The sequence below is a fragment of the Formica exsecta genome, unplaced genomic scaffold (assembly GCF_003651465.1).
Source record: "Formica exsecta isolate Colony F162 unplaced genomic scaffold, ASM365146v1 scaffold80, whole genome shotgun sequence".
NCBI classification, from domain to species: domain Eukaryota; kingdom Metazoa; phylum Arthropoda; class Insecta; order Hymenoptera; family Formicidae; genus Formica; species Formica exsecta.
Window position 1 is genome coordinate 2244608 of NW_021853570.1, and position 19553 is coordinate 2264160.

Below are 19553 nucleotides of genomic sequence, written 5' to 3' on the forward strand. Positions count from 1 at the left end.
AAAAATATATATAAAATATAAAATTCTATAAAAAAATTAAAATATTTTCTTTTATCACAAAAAAGAAAACGGTTTTTACTTATATTCATAATACAAATTTTTTTTTAGGAGCCGAATGGAAATGAAACGGGAATCTTTTTCCGCTTCCTCCTCTTTTCTCCGGAGATCGTCAAACGTTCGATGCGATCATTGAATCTCAGAAAGGTCCCGATAAAGCTGATCTTTTCACGAAAGCAGGCATTTCCTTCAAGAACTTTAAAAAGCCTCCTTTTCATTCATGTCCTTTGATAATTGCGACTGCACAGAGATTAGCGACAGTTTTGCGCACATTTAAAGACATCTACGATGATAAAGACATTGGACGATTCGTTAACTGATATTAAAGAATCCTTTTTAAAATCCAAGAAAGTCCTTCTTGGCCTTTTGGAACAATCAGCCTCATCCTGCAGGAAGTTTTTTATGACGGTCATTCTCTTTAAACGCATTCACCATGATCCCACAGGTACCAGCAGATGTGTTTGTCCAACCAGTCGTTCTCACTAGATTTTCTTCGGTGAAAAGTGAAAACTATTTTGCGCGAATACAAAGGGCGAGAAACGGACAAAGGCGACTACTACCTGACAAAGTGCGAGAAGTGTTTTCATATTTCCTTATATTTCCTTGCGAAAGAAAATCGCCTGAATCAATATATAACTTTAACCTGATTTTATAATTATTGCTATAATGATTATTTTTTAGAACAAAATTAGTTTTAAACTGTCACTTTTTTCACAAAATGTCTTTTTTAAATTAATCAATTTTAACAGTTTATCGATGATATATTATATTCTCTCTATCGTTATAAAGCATTAATATTATCATAAATATTTATAATTCTTAATTATTGTAATTATTAGAAATCCTGCAATTTATTTAATTCACATCTCGTTTTAAAATATTACGTATAATGTGTAATTTTAAATTTCTCATAAAATGCATACGTGGTAAATATGTTTAACTTCAACCGTACAGATGAAAGCGCTCTACTGTACCTCCAAGCAAATCGAATCGCATTATTAAGCCCTTGCATTGTCCGCATACAAGTTAGTATTGTTTGCCGCGGACCTTTGTCTCGTTCAATGAAATCCCGCCAGTTAGCGTTCCCCTTTAAAGTTTACCGACAAACTCGCTTTAAGTTTAAAATTCAGATTATCACATTTCATGATCCCTTTTTCCTATTGTTTTGCATACACGTGGCAAAAAACCGTGTGATTTTCTCCATCGCAAGTCATTTCTCTATATGCTATTTTTTTCCCTGCGCCTTTCAAGAGTATCAGCCTTGACAAGATTGATGCGGATTCTAATCTAAAGAGATTTACATTTGAATACAAAACACATGTTTCACACACGTGTAAATGTGCCCCGGTGTTCTAACTCACCGGATCTTATCTGTAGTTTCGTCATGTAATACATATTGACGGCTCTCTGGGGCTGGGCGGCCGGATTCGTGGCGGTGGTTTCGTTCTGTAGTTGGCAAAGAGTGTCCTGCATCGGCGCCAACGGATTCACGACGAACGAGAACGCGGCGGCCTGACATTCAGGCTCATCTCTGCACCATCCCTGGCACTCGTACAACGAGAGATTCCTCACGCTGTAATAGTTGGTGCCGCGATAATCGTAATCGGTGAGTTTCTCGAACGCCGTCCTCGCTGAAACATGAAGGGAAAAAATTTTGCATTTATGCGGAAAAAATTTTCTCGTAGGATTTTACCGAACACGAACTGAAAAGCTTCTAATTCATGTGTCGTCGCCTTTGATCAATGTTGAAAGAAACTCACCCAACGCAGCGTCGCCGCTTGCCAACAGCACCGTGAATATCAGGCTCGCGGTTGTAGCTGCTACCGTTCCGATCCCAAACGAGCCCATCTGCAAGAGGAACAAGGAATCTCAGAGCCGTAATTAGAATCAGACCTGAACTGAGAATTATTTCTCGGGCTTAACTCCCACCTACGCCTGACGAGAGAGAATGATTTCCGCGTGCACGTACGCTAGATAACTTACTTTAATAGTGAATATGGAGGAAATGAAGAGACGTTTTCAAGATGACGTTTCTTGAAGAGAACGTCAGTATCCATGAAGAGATGCAATATGCAAGTCAGTACTCGAGTAATGCATATAGTTGCACGCGGAAATTCCGCTTTCAAACGATTGGACACGCGTTAATCCGGCATAATTCTCGATCAGACGGAGATCTCGATAGAGCTAATCGACCTGCAGGAAACACGCCTCATCGCCGCGAAGAGTTTATCGTGCACGATTAAACGTCTTATGAATGGATTTAACATTCATAAAGGTTCGAGAAGGCCAACTTGCCATCAGGTTTGATCGAGGAAGCAGCATCTTGCGATTCCCGCTCGAACTGGTCGGGAGCATGCGAGATGTCAATTTCCCACACATGTGTTTTGCTCGCGTTTCGCGAAACCACTTCCTAGTTTCCTTCTGTCGTCATTTTTGTTCCGTTTCTTGTGCCGCAGCTGGTATGTCGGGGACTACTCCCGTTCTACCTCGCTTCTCGATGTCGCGCATCTCGATCTCACCATCTCACAAGAGTTCCGTAAGATCATTTCTCGCTTCGTGCATTTCTCTCTTAATACGTTTATCTATCATCTCTCGCGGGATAATAGCAGTGTCGCGTAAGAATTAATTCAAACGCCGAGAACGTGAGCGTCGAAAATAGACCACGTGCATCGTGCATCTTCCCGTTACTTTGCAATTAATCTTCTTCTCACACAAGTGTAAACAATAACGTTTGTGCTAATTTCGTTATGCTATCGATAATTTCTGAAATCGTTTTCATTATCCTTGATTTCTCCATATGGGAAAAAAATGCTAGGACCAACGTATAGAGTGTTTATAAAATTATGTTCACATTAATTATAAATCCTCTAAATTTAAAAAATGTTAAGAGATGTCTAATAAACAGAATTTTATTTAATGATTATTATAAGCATCTGCTATTTCACAATAAGAAATATAGTTTATCTGTAGGTAAGATACTAGGCAATCTTTTCATAATAAAGTTTACCATAGATCCCTTTTTCGATACCGAATTAATTTCCCAGATATACCAAAATCTGAGCCAATTACATGCTATTATGTAAATCCGCGCACAATTGCCCACCATCGGATTTCACAACGTGTTGTCGGCTTTGTTGACCAACTTACCTCCCTCCTCTCGTGCATGTTCGATCGGCGAATCGGCACATTACGATAACAAGGATACAGATATTATCATACCAGAAGACCAGCCACGTAGTCTCGCGGAGTTCGAGGTCGCCAAGTATAATAGCGCTCTATTGGAGATTGCCAGAGGGAAGGAGAGCCACGTCGTGGCCTGTACCGAGGCCAAAGGTTCATCCTCCCCTCTTCGTCCGCGCCCCCGTGGCCTCTCCTCGCGACCCGGCACCCACGAGTTGCACGTCGTGGCAAAGTCGCGCGCTAACAATGAGGAATGCGCTTAGGCGCGCTCGGTAGGCAGGTTGATGCACTGTTACGAAGATTAATGCACCTACCGAGGTGAAAGAAACACGCGCGCGGAGGAAGCGCGGATTTCTTCTTCGAGGTCACGAGTTACCTGAGAAACTCGGATTTCCGGGGGTTTAACGGCACCTCTATATACCTGCGAGTAAAGCGGAGAGACGCGGTGATTCCAGATTTATGAATCTTTTTTATTTTTATTGTCGCGCCACTATTACTCTCTCTCTCTTGTATTTCAGAAAGAAAATATATTAAAATATGCAAAAATATTTTCATACACAATATTGTGCATATTTTTTGCAAATATTATAATGCCTATCAAAGGCAATGACAGATATTAATACGTCAAAAAGAGTAATTGGATATCATGTACGATAAAATGATATGCATGACAAATACAAACATATACACAAGACATAATTAAGCAAAAGCAAATTAAGATACTAAATAATTAAAATAAAAAACTTGTTAATAATCGGTAATAATCTTCGTATATTAAATTAATTTTTTTCCCTCTTTTTATTGCTGAATAGAAAAAAAATATCAATCCGAATTGAAATATAAATGCTTAATGATAAATTCTTCGCTATCACTATCTACGAACATATTTCCATTGTGTTTCAATTCATATTGATGCAGCGATCGAGATATGCAGTACGGTAGCCCGAACGACTTTGAAGATCGTACACGTGTGCGGGGCTCATGGTGCACGTCTCTCCGGCCGTTGCACGCGCGGGAAAAGTCATCCCGCGTACGCACGAGAGTCCCTGACCTTTACGTCACAACCGGTCTCGTCTCGCGATATTCACCGAAGAAACCTGGTCGACGGGTTCGCAGGCCGCCGCTGATCTTCCGCGGGATCGCCCGAGGCGCGAGTTCGCCACGCGAGGATCGACACTTCCGGTAATCCTCGACGCGTCTGTGCGAACCACACGCCTACCGGATTTCAGTCGCCTTTTTGCCAGAAATGTGCTTCTCGATAACGAAGGCCCTGATTACCCTTCCCGCCACGTCGATGGGAGTCGTTACGATGCGGGGTGCAATTAGGCGAATTACGGAAGGTTGTTAAGGTAATCTAGCGAAGAAGGGAAATGGTATTTTTTTATGGATTGTATCAGGAGACGGTCGCGTGACACTTTCGTTTGCTTTAGATTAAAAGAGGAAAAAAGAAGATGTTATTGAAAAATCATTCCGATATTTATGTAACGTTCGCTTAACGACAATTAAGTAATTTTATAATGATTATTACAATAAAACGCGTGTTCGTAACATTTACTAGAATCCAGCAAATTCCCGTAGACGGTTAATTACCAACTCATGATCGTCATCTTCGGATAATGCAGCGTCATGGAAGTCTCATGACAGCCCAGCTACGTAATTATGGTAGGCTCTCGAGAGCCCATGAAGATTCAATTACGGCGTCACGAGTTAAGCGATCCTTTCGAGAACGAATCGGGCGTTTATGGGGTCGTTTACGGTTCTCGCGGATCCGTTCCATGTACATCATCTGTTGCAAAGGAATATATTACCATGACAAACTGCACACGTGGAAATTCACCTATGCTATTTTATTATCCTTCTCGAATAACTCGCGTCGCTCGTAGCTATGTATTCTCACAAACGGCTAGTCCTACCAGAACCATCGTGACCGATTGATAACGCAAGATAAACAGCTTTTAGAAGTACGATCGCGATCGTAATCGTGTATTGTTGCGTATGCATCAGGAAGGTTGGAACTCGACGCAGCTCGGCTATTGGAACATGTAGATTTATTCTCTCCTTGCGACGTCAATGCCATTCGAATTAATGGCTCCTCCAGAGAGAATTTCCTTTAATGCTAGAGACGCGGCGCTCGATTTGTTTCCCTCATTATTTCCTACATTTTCGTAGAAGATGGCAATAGAGACGAGCATTTCTTCAGTATTTTACGCGCGTATAATTTCCCGTACACGTTTACAAATCAAAGTCCGATAATAATTGCTCGGTAAACATTGCGAACGAAGTACAATTATCTCGATGAACATATCAAACCCCGATGTGCACCGATTTTCAACGTTCGCGAGCATCAGTCTCGATGGTTACCTAGGTGGAACTGATTAGACGGTGAAGAAAATTGTTCCTCTCGCTTACATCCCCGGCGCCGGCGAAAGGGAAAGGGGAAAAGTTTTACGGAAAGGAAGGATTGTTATTTCTGCCAAGCGCACGCCATCGCGCGCGATTCTTTCTACCTCGCTTCTTCTCTCTTGCTGAATATGATGCTGCGATAGGAAGAGCCAGCCATGGCGTTTCGCGAGGAAAAGAATCATCATTTCTTCGTTTAGGGTCGCTTCACACCCTCTCGGCGAAGCGCTTCCCGTCACGATACTACGTACATCCGCTTTCGTGATGAATCCGACTGTTGTTTACGGTTGGAATTTACATGAAAGCGAAAAGCAGACCTTCGTATGCATGCATGATACACGAGAAATGTGATGCTTGCCTCAGTGAATAGCGATGAAGTACCAAGGAAATTGCGATATATGCTGTGCCTATAATTAAATAAATAACCCGTCCGCATATATATTATCCATTCGACTCCAAGATATTAAAACTCGCAAAAATTCTGGACAACATTAATCAAATATATATTTTTTTTCTTTTTTTACCATTCATTATATTAGCAGATAGTTCAGTGCTTTTTGAAAATATGTTTGTGAAATAGTGAATAGTGAACGATTTCTTTCACACGAGATAATATAATAATTTTTAAATTATCAATGTAAAGCGTACGTATTTCAAAATAGAAAAGGATGGACAAAATAAATTAATGGAAAATAAATCGATTGAAAACTCGTAGTTTTCCGGGAATGATTTTTCGGTATTTATCTTTGGAATTTTCAAACTATTGAATATTTTCGCGCAACGTCGGATTACTGCGATGTAAACTCGATGAACTACGACTATCCTCACGACTCCAGACCAGTAGCGTCAGCGTGGATTCATAAACAATGAGTTGGCCGGAACGCGAGAATAGAAGGAAGAGAGCCAGAGAATGAGGAAAAAGAAAAAGCGAGACGAAACCTGGCGTGGAGCAACGAATTCATAAATAATGAAGCTTCGTAAATCGCGCTAAAGCCGCTCGCTATTGAAATCTTTAAGAAGATTTTCACGGACGTTGACGCATCGATCTCTTTTCCGATAGATATTTCACGGTTTATCGCATGAACCGTGAAATTGACGCGGAATTTATTTGGCTCTTCCGTGGGAAATAGATGATAAATAAATTCATGTTTCAAACATCTAGAACATAAAATTCCTAGAACAAATTTTTTTATTATTATTAGAAGATTAAGTTTATTTTAAAAGAAATGCGACGATCCTCAGTTCTATCTCGCCTTGATATTCTGAGAAGCGGGATGAGAAAACCGAAGGTTTGCGTCTCAAGCAACTTCTAAGGTTGTTCTCTCAGCGATCAAGACGAGTGATAACCACCTAGGATCGATCGATCGATCGATCGATCTGGCGAAACGTGCATCGAGACGCATACCGGGTGATCTCGATAAATCCTTCGAGTAATTAACAGCTAGATCTCGGTATATTACAGAGGACGCGAAGGCGGACAAACCGAGAACAGAACGAGCAAAAGAAAAAAGAAAAAAAAATATGATTACGTTCGTACGTTCTCTCCGCCGTGGCGGAAGACTTCGTCCTGGTGCAACGACCTGGTGCGGCGTAGGAGAGCCCTTCCCTTCTTGGCGCTATCACAGCGCGGGAATAATAATCAGGCAAGCGAGGGGGAAGGACGACCTTTCGGCTCTCATCTCCATCCATCCAGGATATTATCCAGGTAGATGCCGTAAACGTACTATTCCAGCGAGACTTGTCCCACAACGGCGAATATTAAAATGATGTATCGTCGTTATAACGAGTTCTATAAATCAGTGGCCCGGAATGGCCTTTGCCGAAGTCGTTTTTCTTCCTTCTTCGCATACGGCTAGAGATTGCTGCTAAAAATTACTTTTTATCTAACCGTAAGAGCGTATTCGCATGATCGTGCACAAACGGTAAGCATTATGCCTCGTGGGTCGATTCTTGAAACTGTGTGAGAGATCATCCCGAGCTGATACCCGAGAGGAAAGACGGAGGAACTTTTACGAGGAATATTCTCGTAGAGAGAAGCACGTTATCGTTGGAAAACTTTGACGCGCTCAATGATGGGAAGTAACGTTCGAGCGAAGTGAAGACCGAAGATAGACGCGCGCGTACAGAAAATCTACGGCCTCACTTTATGCTTTTATATCAGGCAAGCAGTAATCATACGAAGCACATAAACGATCTTTCAACTCGCATCTTCATCTTCATTCGCGTCTTCATTTTTCACCAAGATTATTTCAAGTTTTATCGCGCATAAAGCGAAGCTTCTCTCTAAAAGACATTGGCAAAATGAGATAAATTGCGCTTCCCACGTGTTCTTCTTGCGCATTAATAAGCAGTCTGTCTTAATAAGAGTTTTCTTCCTCAGCTAATATCGCGACATATGTAGGTATCATCAAGAAGCAATCGTGCGGAGTTTTAAAAATAAAAACTGCAACGTCTTTCAGACTTCACCTCAGAATGCAGTCGTTAACTTTGCTTGAAAGTTCTTTATAGAGTGGAAATGGAGAAGCAAAATATGATGACCTTGAAGCCACCTGTAGCTTTCGAATTGACGCTTCTTACTTCTCCAACGACATTTCATATCGGGGAGACAAGATGATTGACGATCTCGAGTATTATACAAACGAGATTGCTCGTTCTCTGGCGATCAAATCGACGGTGTCATAGCGTGATGCTAGTACCACATTTAAGCGAGATGAATTAATTACTGAATTAATTATCGAAGAATATATACGGCAAGATAAAATGTTGAAGAAGGATATCTATGTTTTATCTGCGATTGAGGATTTTAGGTAGTTAAAGAAGTACCGACCGGACGATTTCATCATCTCGCGCCAGCCGTGCTCCCGGATTTCTCTTCATCCTGGAACGGAAATTATCCCCGCGGTGAATTACAGGACGAGGAGGAGAGATGAAACACGGAAATATCCCGCGCTCGATAGTGGCAGTTTGTAGATAGGTAAACCGGAATAAGTAAACGTCGACTCGCGTCGAGATAGCGATACGGGATAACATTTGCGGCGCGGTAATAGAGAGACACAAGAGAAATTACTTTTCCGCAGTCACGAATTGGATTGCGCGCGTAAATCACTCCGAGAGTGGACAACTGGCTACGAAATGCTCGAGTCATCGAGAAAATGCAAGCTGGAATAAAGAGAGAGAGGTATTCATACGTAAAATCAACGGTAAAACAGATTTTGCAATAAAATAAAGGATAAGCGATCTGGCATCAAATCAAAATTAAAAATATTAAAATAAGATACAATACAAGATATAAAATTAACATTTTGTCAACATCAAGTCGGGATGAAATATTAAATATACGACAAGATCTCCGACATACTGAAAATAAAATCGAGCAAGTGGATTTTTTAGAAAGTATCCATATATCAATTTCAGTTAATATTAACTCGACGAATATGTATAAGTTATCGTATCCTCGATAACTGTATTTAAGTTTGCAAGGAAAAATAAAAAGAAAAAAGTTATGGAAAAAACTGACAGGGAAGGATAAAAGAAAACGAGGAATCCTTCCGCAGTAAGCTGCACTTATCTTCTTCGTATAAAACAAAGTGGCCCGCGGCTACTCGTCGCTCCATTTGCGCACGAGATAATCTTAATGTCTGTACAGAAAAGGAAGCAGCTACACGGCGATGATGGAACGATATAACGTAACCCGAACACATTGAAAACTAGATTTTGTGCGGGGAAAAAATACACTGCTTTATTGCTTTATACAAGCTTTCAGGCTCGTTGCGATCGTTTCCTCGATATCCTCGCTTTCCTCATTTCCTTTCCTCTCGTCACTGACAATTAAGCATTCAGTTAATTAACCAGCTGCATCGCGCGGAGAATCTTCCGTTACATCGTTTTTCATTTTACGAGGAAAGAATTTCTTCGACAACCTGTCTTACAAGCGGCGACCTTGAGAATATCTAACGCATAGAAAGCAGTAGCCCCGATGAGGAAATTCTCACAACTGGAGACCAGACTGATAATTAGTCGGCTATGCTCATCGGCGGTTATCACCGTTACTTCTATCTCAGTTCGACGGCGAAAAAATCGCGTAATAAGCTGCTTTATAAGGGCTTCGAAAAAAGATGACCTTGAAGCGACTATCGTTTCCTGGATGCAGAAACTGACAATTTTAGCGTTGATATCCGACCTAACGATCCTGCTAATATCATGAAAGATTTGAGATGGTTACATCGATCATTATTAAATATACTTAACATATTTTAAATATATTTAAATATATTTAGAGATTATAAAACGAAATGGCAGATAAATAGACTGATATTTTATTTGAGCATCTTTTATAGACACATTTCTTTTGAGTAGCTAATAAACGCAGATAAAAGAAAGTATGATAATAATATAGAATTTTATATACTAAGAGAAAATAATCTTCGATAATCTGACTAGTGTTTGTTAAATAGTCTATCCATACTACTTAAAAAAATCAATTTATTAGCCAGGTCTGGAGAGAGCAATGAATATTAAACTTAAATATTAATAATAATTGAATATTAATTTCTGTCAATAATTTTGTTTTTCGGGGACAAGATTAATAATTAACCAGTCAAGATGCCATTATCAGTCAGCGTGTCATTACTCGTGCTTTGTATTGTAATGAGACAAAGTGAAAACTTGAAGATAGAATCGAAGAATGCTAGAAATGTTGCATTCTCGTGTTAACAGTTAAGTCGCTACGGATCGTTTATCCTGCCGTGGCGCTTTCGTATGATGTGTTCATTTCAAGGAATCGCAAGAAATTTATCCCGAGGAAGGAGAACAATGCAGGACGACCAAGGTAGCACCGCGTCGACCCGTTACATCAACGATAGCGTACGATGTACGTCATGATGTAACGTAACTTGCGAACGTGAGTCGCATCTTGAAACTATCTCGAGATCATTCGCTGATGAACAAGAGTGGGTGCAGCAACATATGCATGAGAAAACATTCTCGAGAGAAGCGACTCGAAGAATTTATATGCATATATCCGCTCAATACATATTTTTAAACAACTTTATGTCAAGCTATTTCTTTTCCTCTGCCAGAAAAATAAAGACGATTGGAAATCTCGACGATCTGAGGCGAGAGAGATCGCCGTTCGCGCAATTTTAAAAATTCTATGAACTTCTAACGGACTTAGCATCATACAAGTTTAATTACGCTGGTAACACCGGTTTGGAAATTGTCGAGGCGAGAGCATACGACGAACGACACACGCTACCGAGAGCGCGACGGCCGATCCTGCCGAGGACATCGCGCGGTCGTGATCATGCAAAACCGTAGCTACGAGGACACTTTGTCTCCTCGACGTTCCAGCCGGCGTGTTTCGCGATTTTTTCAACCAACACTCTAAGCCGGATCTCTCGTCCTACCTTTCTCTCTCTCCTCTTTCTCCCGTCCATGCTCATCCGGCTTCTCTGGCCGGCCGATGCAAATGGAATGACCGGGAATAGGAGCTCGGAGCGAAATCAGCGAGGCAGGACGACGAGACAAAACGATCTCCAGGAGGAACCCGCTGTACCGTTCAAGGACACGATCCAGCTCGAAAGCAGGCTCCGTGACAAGAGTGGTAGAAGATGCGGTAGGAGAGGAGGAGGAGGAGGAAGAAGAAGAAGTCTACGACTAGGGGGGCCGAGGAAGGGAATATTCACGGATGTGCGTCCACGGTTACACGATACCGCTTGTTGGTGAGATTTTTCCCGATTAGTCGCAGCCACCGGAGAAGCTCGGAGGCCCACCGATCCTATGGGACAGGACGCGACCCGACGACAAAGCCGTTCACGGCTTCGTTGGAGAGGAAAGCGACGAGGGGAGGAGATCCGTTTCTTCTCTATCGTCTCTGGGATCGCGGCTTGGATGCTATAAATTAATGCTCTCCCGAGGGCGGCTTCGCCGAGCGGGAGCACTTAAGATAATTTCTATCCCGTGTCCTTCTACTAGTCGGCATCACCGACTCGAGTACACTTGCCGGGAAATGTTTGCGATTTTGAAACGCTCGCGTACGGAAGCATAATGAATATCCACGTATCTGAGAATCGGTGGTTTCGCTTAATTCGCGTTAATCACCTCGGAAGAACCGTCTGCTACCACAACGTGCATCCCGACTATTAATCTACGTTTCCATCTCGAAGCCGAAGAGAGATTTTTCTCTAGGACTTCTCTCTTTCTTTCTCTCTCTCTTTACATTATTATTCATAACCGGATTTTTTTTTATTTTTGACTTACGATGATTCGCTGAACCACGGTAGTATCGCTTCGACAGAGGGATGAGCTTTGCTCCTTCTGAATACACCGCTTTCACCGACCGGTGCTCTCTCGGCTGGGAGTTCAATGAACCGGACGATAAATTGCGCGTCTACGATTCTCCCCGCTTTGCGCGCGCTAGGTCTTTCATACCCGGTAATTACGGATTCGCCGGCCAGCTAATGGCTATTTAGAACGGACCAGGCGTGATTTAACGTCGCGCTCGAGTACCTTGCCCTACCCGCGGCGCGGAGTACTTTTCGTAAGCTCGCGTATCGCGATTTGCATCGCGGTGGAACTCTATAGAACGCTAACAGGCTCCGAGTTAATAGACTCGTGCCTGGCGAGGGGGTAAAACGACCGGGATGCAACGGTGTACGCGATCGTCTGGTTAAGACATTTTTCTATCACGAGGTACGTTCGCCGCGCCCGCCGGCGAACGTGCGCGCTGAGCAATATATTATCCGAGGATTATGCGATGAATCTAATTATGAGAAGTGCAATTGCGACTACGATTTACGCCGGACCACTGCAGACCACGACTCGCATACGCGCAATTTGCATGTTAATGGAACGAATAATAATCACGCGTGCTCCAAGCGAGGGCACTGATACCGCGGATACCACCTTCCTACTCGCGAGTCTCTACGCAGCTCGCAATTAAGGCTCGATTCAACAAAGCACAACGACGAAAAAATCACGCGTATTTAATTCCGACGCGTCGTATAATAAAGCATCTCACGGTCGTTTAAAATTCGGGCCATTGTCGCGACAGATGACGAGAAACTTTCACTGCGCTTACCTGAGTTTGATGTAATCTTGATTAACCCGCGAGAAAACAATAGCGTTCGTATATCGGTATATGAACCGACCATGCTGCATCCGATGCTTGTCGCGTCAAGGGTTCAAGACACTCGAGCTCGTCGACGAGGACCGCGACCTACGCAAGAAACTGGCTCGAGGAGAGAAGCGTAAACGACGGGAGGGAAATCGGAGAAACGATGCGGGTGTAATGGGGAAGTCGATTACGCGAATTGCCCGCGGCGAACGAAACGAGACGTAATGAGAAATGATCTCGAGTTAATGAGCAGAGCTCCTCGGTTGACGAACGCGCGGCCGGTTACCGGGCAGGGTAAGTAGATACGCACGCAACGAACGCATACGATTGCAATCGCCGAGGTGCGAATGCAGATGCGGAGTGGGAGTGAACACCTGCATATCGCGGGATGAGGGAAGAGAGCAAACGCAGAGCGAAACACAGAGCGACGACCTTGGACTCGATCTCCCACAAAATCGGCGGGAGTCTTATCGCGGAATAATTGGACACGCGAGCCTTTTATACGTCACCTTATTTTATTAATTTCAACAAGAGGAGTATAGTTGTAGATGAAGGCACCGTCGTGGAACAAGTTCATATTTGTTTCATACCGAGTAGATGTAGTGAAGCTACGCAACGTGAAATCTAATATGTTTTCTGAGTAATTTACTCTGTTAAATTAAGATATAAATAAAAGATTGAGATATAAGTTAAAATAAGATTATATATATTTTAACTTCCTGGTGATACGTAGTTGTGTTTTACAGTTATCAAAAATTATCGTAAATACGAATAGATGCATTTTATTTCGCATCTATCTTTCACTATTGATATATCAGAACAATCGCGATATACAATCCACGCAATTCAATTTACGATAAAAAGCATCGCGGACGTCTTTCATAAGTATAGAGATAAGATAATGATATAGAATGAATCTAGGAGAATTAGGAAGATTACACGGTCGATCAACGCATCGTGGAAATCCCTCGCCAGCGAATCAGCTGTATCACCTTCAATCAGAAACGCTGGAGATACATCGGCGAATCAATTTAACCGATTTTGATTTTTACGACATTAATACTTCGCCTAAGCATTCGTAATATCCTGTATCGGCAGCGAAATTACAGACGATTCGCGAAAAATCATCTCGATCGAGCGGTATGGAAAAAAGTTTCTTTCATCAGTAAATAATCCGCCTTGCAGTCGACACGACTGTGTGTTGTGTTGCATTCAATCCTCCCGAGTTGCATTTATCGCGCTGAAGGCACCGGTTACAGAGCTGCATATCGTGTAATCAATCTATAGGCGCGCTTCTCGACTCGTTTGAGAGCAACTTCTGGTGCGACGGTCTTGTAAAAATATCGATAAAAATTATAGGAAATAAAATTACATTCGGAAATGAACAATTTATGATTTAATTCCGGGCTCTCTAAAATCTTTTCCTTTTTCTTCCGAGAGCATGATTTTCTGAACGCCAACGGGATTTAACGACGGGAAGAAGTGAGAGAGGAAAAGGATGGACTTCTTGTAAAAACGACCGGCGGGTACTGCTGCGATTATTTCATTGTCCGTTTCGGGACAAGAATTTATGGCGCTGTGAGTAGATAAAAAAAACAGATAATGTACATTCGCATCTGTCATCCTCGGGCAACGGGTTCTCTCATAATAATTATTTTAATAAATTTTTGCGTCTCTTTCACTCCATCGATTCTTTCCATATATGTGCCGGAGTTTCTTAATTTCAAATTATTATTACCATATCATTTCAATTACGCAATTATCCAATTACATTATGAGGCTGTTCTAATTATTTTAATGGGCAACCGTCTTGTCGGAGCTAATAACTACCTATGGTGGATTAAAGTAGGCGCGAGAGATCCTTGTACATACATTCGTGAGAACGGCGCCTGCTACATTCTACCTTCTGTTCATGGCAGCTCTGTGCCGGATGCTCTTACGGTATGTACATCTCGCACACATCGTGTACAAACATCACATCGCCAAGAGAAGCAATGTAGATCGCAAAAAAAAGAACAAACAAAAAAACACGTGGATTAAAAGCAAGCCAGAGCTATCAATTTTCCAAGACAGATATACGCTCGCAATAGCGTGCAATCAATTCGCGAGATGTCGACGTGCTTGTTGTACCTTTAGTCTTGTACAACTAACGACACACCTAATAACGCTTTTCTAGTTAGTGGTTCACGCTGCGCTTCATTGAGAGATGCACCTATTTTTCTCCTCGCTAATTGACTTAACGCCACTTGCGTTCTCTATAATTAATGACGTACGAATAATCGCCAATTGTGTACAGCCGTTCAACGTATCTCATACAAGTGACTCGTACAACTGCCGTCTTTTTTTTAGAGAGGTTGAATGAAGAGATGTGAGAGATATAAACCACGTCCCTTATTCGTGAGCTTTAAAACAAGAAGATCGAGGCGAGATCATAACGGTGTATACGTAAGAGCCGAACCAGCGAGCTTAAGTGCTCTCTCAAAACGCAGTGAGACGCGGCTGAGTGTTGAACGTGCATTTAATCAGCGATTTCCAAAGTGCGGTTGCACAGTCATGACGTTTTCGAACGTTAGATTTCGAGCTCTCTCCTCTTTACGACGAAGGTACCGTTACGTAAAAGAGACGAAAAGGAGGAGGAAAAACGGTAGATCTGAGTGCCTCTTTCTCTAATGATCTCCTGGTCATTTTTTTTTCCTTTATTTAGCTCTCTTTCTCGTCCTACGCGTTATCCGTCCATTCGATGATTACGGAAAACGGTTCATCGCGATGAAACTTCTCGCAGTCGCAACTTTCTGCGGCTTTCGACGCGAAAAAAATTCTGACGATTCCGGAACCATCACCCAGATACCTTCGCGGCGCGAGATGTCTTTTTTCTACCCGTGACAAATCATCAGATTATTATGTTGAATTGCATTTCGAGGCGGAACATTGCGTAGGTGCGTGTAAAAGAGACGAAAAGGAGGAGGAAAAACGGTAGATCTGAGTGCCTCTTTCTCTAATGGTCTCCTGGTCATTTTTTTTTTCCCTTTATTTAGCTCTCTTTCTCGTCCTACGCGTTATCCGTCCATTCGATGATTACGGAAAACGGTTCATCGCGATGAAACTTCTCGCAGTCGCAACTTTCTGCGGCTTTCGACGCGAAAAAAATTCTGACGATTCCGGAACCATCACCCAGATACCTTCGCGGCGCGAGATGTCTTTTTTCTACCCGTGACAAATCGTCAGATTATTATGTTGAATTGCATTTCGAGGCGGAACATTGCGTAGGTGCGTTGCTAAATCGCCGCGATGCTTGTTTTTGCGAGAACTAACGATAATATATGATGCCGGGATATTTTTATCAAATAAAATGTACAACTTAATCTTAGAAGATGGCACACATTGAATTATCCACATTTACAGAAGATTAAGATATCAAAAACTGCATTTGCCTCATTCTAAAGTGTGTGTATTACTAACTAATATTTCATAAATACCGGTAATTCTCTCAAATAATTTTACATTGTAATCGTCCTCATTTTATTTAACCGTAAAATACCTGCTATGCATACTCGGTCGACGAGTTAGTATTAAAAACTGACTGTAGTAAGCACGAATGAGGACCTTATAATCAATACTGTGGTATCTGTCAAAGATACCGAGAGGAACATCTGCGAGAAACGACCGTCGGTGCTTGTCGATCCCGCTGCGTATCGCCTTGAATGGGAAATAATCCACGCGAATCCGCAGTTAATGAATCGTTCTGCGACGAGGATTCCGATGTGGCTGACGCGCCGTCACGCACGAGTATATATCGTGACTCGCGAAGGTAGCTATTACATCGCTATGCTTATTTAATCGCGGACGTGCCTGGTGGCCGAGAGTAGACGTTGATACGAAGCGACCGAACAGGATCGTTCTGGTCTTCGTGCTCGATCAATTCTTCCCAAGAAACTCGCCTGTACATATGCGCCAAATTAATTTTTTTCTGCACATCATCCCAAGTTTTTTTAAAGTATAAAAAAATTAAAAATATAATAAGATGAATATTTTATATTCATTGTACACAGAGTGTATAACACATATATAAAGGAGACATAAAAAAAAAATAAATAAATACATTTTGATTTTCACGTGAAAATCTTTCTCTGCATAATTGAAGAAGAGAACGCGAGAATCGGGGACACGTGCTTTCTGTTCGGATTTAACGGGATTATATGATTTTTGTAGGCTGCCGCATATAATTCACCTATAGCATTTACGATCGTTTCGTGCATCGCGCTATCGGCGCTTTTATGGTCAATGCTTGTTATGGATTTCATGCGTGAACTCGACAACATGCAATGTAGTGGAATGTGTAACGAATATACCTATTGAGGAAGTCCCTGTCGGATTGAAATTATCATTATCTCGAGTGTAATTGAAGAGGTGAATGTAACAGTTGATTGAATCAACTCGTTCTTTCGAGAAACTGAAAAACTATTTATTAAAGATGAGGAAGTTTATTGTAATATATTTTATACTTGCTTCATAATTGTAAGAAAAATGGTATATTTTTGTACATTTAATCTTTATTCTTAAATAATTTTATTGAAACGGCATTTTTTCATCTCTGTAATTAATATTAATATACTTTAGTATCTAAAGATTTCGAGTATCACTCTCATCATAAATATCCGATTTATTTCGAGATATGTAATTAAAAAACCAAATAGACATAGTCTATTTAGAATATTGAATAACGTAAGATACAATTATGTAATATAATTGTTTCACATAGAATTATCATAAATTCTAATATTGGGGACACATATTTTTCTTATCCATAAATTAATAGCTACTTGAACATCTTTAAATATCGGATTTAATTGTTTTTAGAAAGAAGAAAAGAAAGATAATTTCAGTTGTAAATATGTACTCAAGTAGCTAAATATTTAAGCAATATGGAATTGCCTACAGCAATACTTAATAGTAATGATTATATGCAATTAAGATGTAATTCCCACGCGTTAATTATACTCTATTTTCATTCACATTTGTTTGTTACGTGGAATTTATTAAAATAATTATGTTGCTAAAAACACATACCTCTCCGTCTCTCTTTCTATGAACAACAGTTAAAAATAATTTAATGATGAACGCTCGAGAAGGAGATTTTTAAAACACGGCGCAACGGCCTATGTTCTGCAAATTCAATCGTTCTTAAATTATACCCTTCGATGTCGGGAATCCGTTGTTCATCGTAGCTAATGAAAATAAGAATTATAAGTAATGAGGCAGAAAATAAAGAGGCCGAAGAACCCCGAAGACCGGGCCGTACAAGCATACAGGCGGAAAAAAAGAAAGTTAAAAAATGTCTAAACCTTCGAGCCCTCGGCGAGGTAAGATGGGCTCTCAATATGCCCGACCAATAATAAGGTAGATCACAGAAGAGAAATATGTGCGAGTTTTTTTAAAGATCGCGAATTTTTCAGGACGACATACACAATACGTACGAATACAGTTACAATTTTTGAGAATTAGGAGCGTGAATAATTAGACAAAATCCCCATTCTTATTAAATGCGTCATCACCGATACGGAGAGTTGCCAGAGAACAATGAAATCCTGCGAGCACGATTCACGCAGGAAACCTCAACCGCTGTTTATTAACGGGGCGTCGTCGTTAAAGTCGCGTTAAAGTTAGCACCGATTGTTCGCTTTCCACAGTTACGACTTACAGTTACCTACAAATACGTACGCGCGGAATCCAGATCCTTGATTCTCACCTGGACCGCCTGCTGGGTTTTAAATCGCCGATCTCGGTGTAAAAGTCATCGCGGAAATGACAGTAACGGTCCTTGCACGAACGTAAATTATGAAATGATCCTGGCGGTGACCGTGATATTGACTCCGAGACATGTACGTTTCTACATCGACAATGTAATTCTTTAATGCTTTTTTGACAACTATGTAGTATTGCGTAGAATTTATTCGATGCAGTTCATTAAATTTACAAAAAAAATTTGAATGTATTTCTTTAAATATTATATTAAATTAAGCAGAACTTAGGGCATTAATTTTAGCAAATAAATTTTCAATATATTTCATTATAATTTTTTATAAAATTAATATATAATTAGTCGAAGCACTTGTCAAATAAAACTGGACTATGTGCACGTTTATCCATAAATCAGGGATATAATGAGAATCACGCATCAGTACCGGTTAATTAATTTAATAAGCGCTTGGTCATCGTATTGCGTGGAAACCAACGTTTTCGCTCGCGTGTGTGATATCAGTCTGCTCACGCGTAACGCAAGAACACGTTTAGTTCGTATCTCTGCCTCCTCACCGGTAATTTCGCGTCGGATTATCACGTATCAGGAGGAAAAGCTTGAGAGGTTACCGCGCCTATTTTATTTATATTTCCACGTTCCATCGCGCTGGAATCCAGACCAGGAAGTTTTCGCGATACGTCCAGGAAGTCAACAGCGCCTCGAGAGAATCGCCATTAAAAGCAGACATAAACTCTGGGCGGGCAGTCGATGCTGCAAAATGACAGCACGTTTTCCTACATCGCGATGCTAAATGTCATCGACTGGACATATCGGTATCTTCGACCATCATTTCGCGATCGCACAAATATCCTTTATTGCTTAATATTGCCATTCGTTCAGCAACCCGCGATTTAAATTAATCGTCTAATGTGGATGCCCTCCGTGCATTATGTAAATAACTCTGATCTAGATACGAACGTTAATAAGTAGAGTCCTGTATATCATCATTTTTTTTTTTTTTTTTTTTTTTTTTTTTTTTTTTTTTTTTTTTTTTTTTTTTTTTTT

General features: G+C 41.1%; 1 protein-coding gene and 1 long non-coding RNA gene across 3 annotated transcripts in view; one reads left to right on the forward strand and one right to left on the reverse strand.

The window, feature by feature from the left end:
- LOC115244297 overlaps positions 1 to 731 on the forward strand; it is a 12151-nt gene extending 11420 nt beyond the window's left edge. The window contains exon 3 of the long non-coding RNA XR_003885360.1: positions 109 to 731. This is a non-coding gene — a long non-coding RNA (uncharacterized LOC115244297). The remainder of the gene's footprint in view (positions 1 to 108) is intronic.
- The window catches only part of LOC115244293, a 42736-nt gene that overhangs the window by 9024 nt on the left and 14159 nt on the right, over positions 1 to 19553 (reverse strand). Inside the window, exons 2-3 of one of the 2 annotated variants that reach the window (XM_029821848.1) lie at positions 1818 to 1905; positions 1419 to 1688 (exon numbers count right to left, since the gene is read on the reverse strand). In XM_029821848.1, the coding sequence (XP_029677708.1) occupies positions 1419 to 1688; positions 1818 to 1905 (358 nt within the window). Of the gene's footprint in view, positions 1 to 1418; positions 1689 to 1817; positions 3132 to 19553 lie in introns of those variants that run through there. The other variant, XM_029821849.1, reaches the window with a different exon arrangement.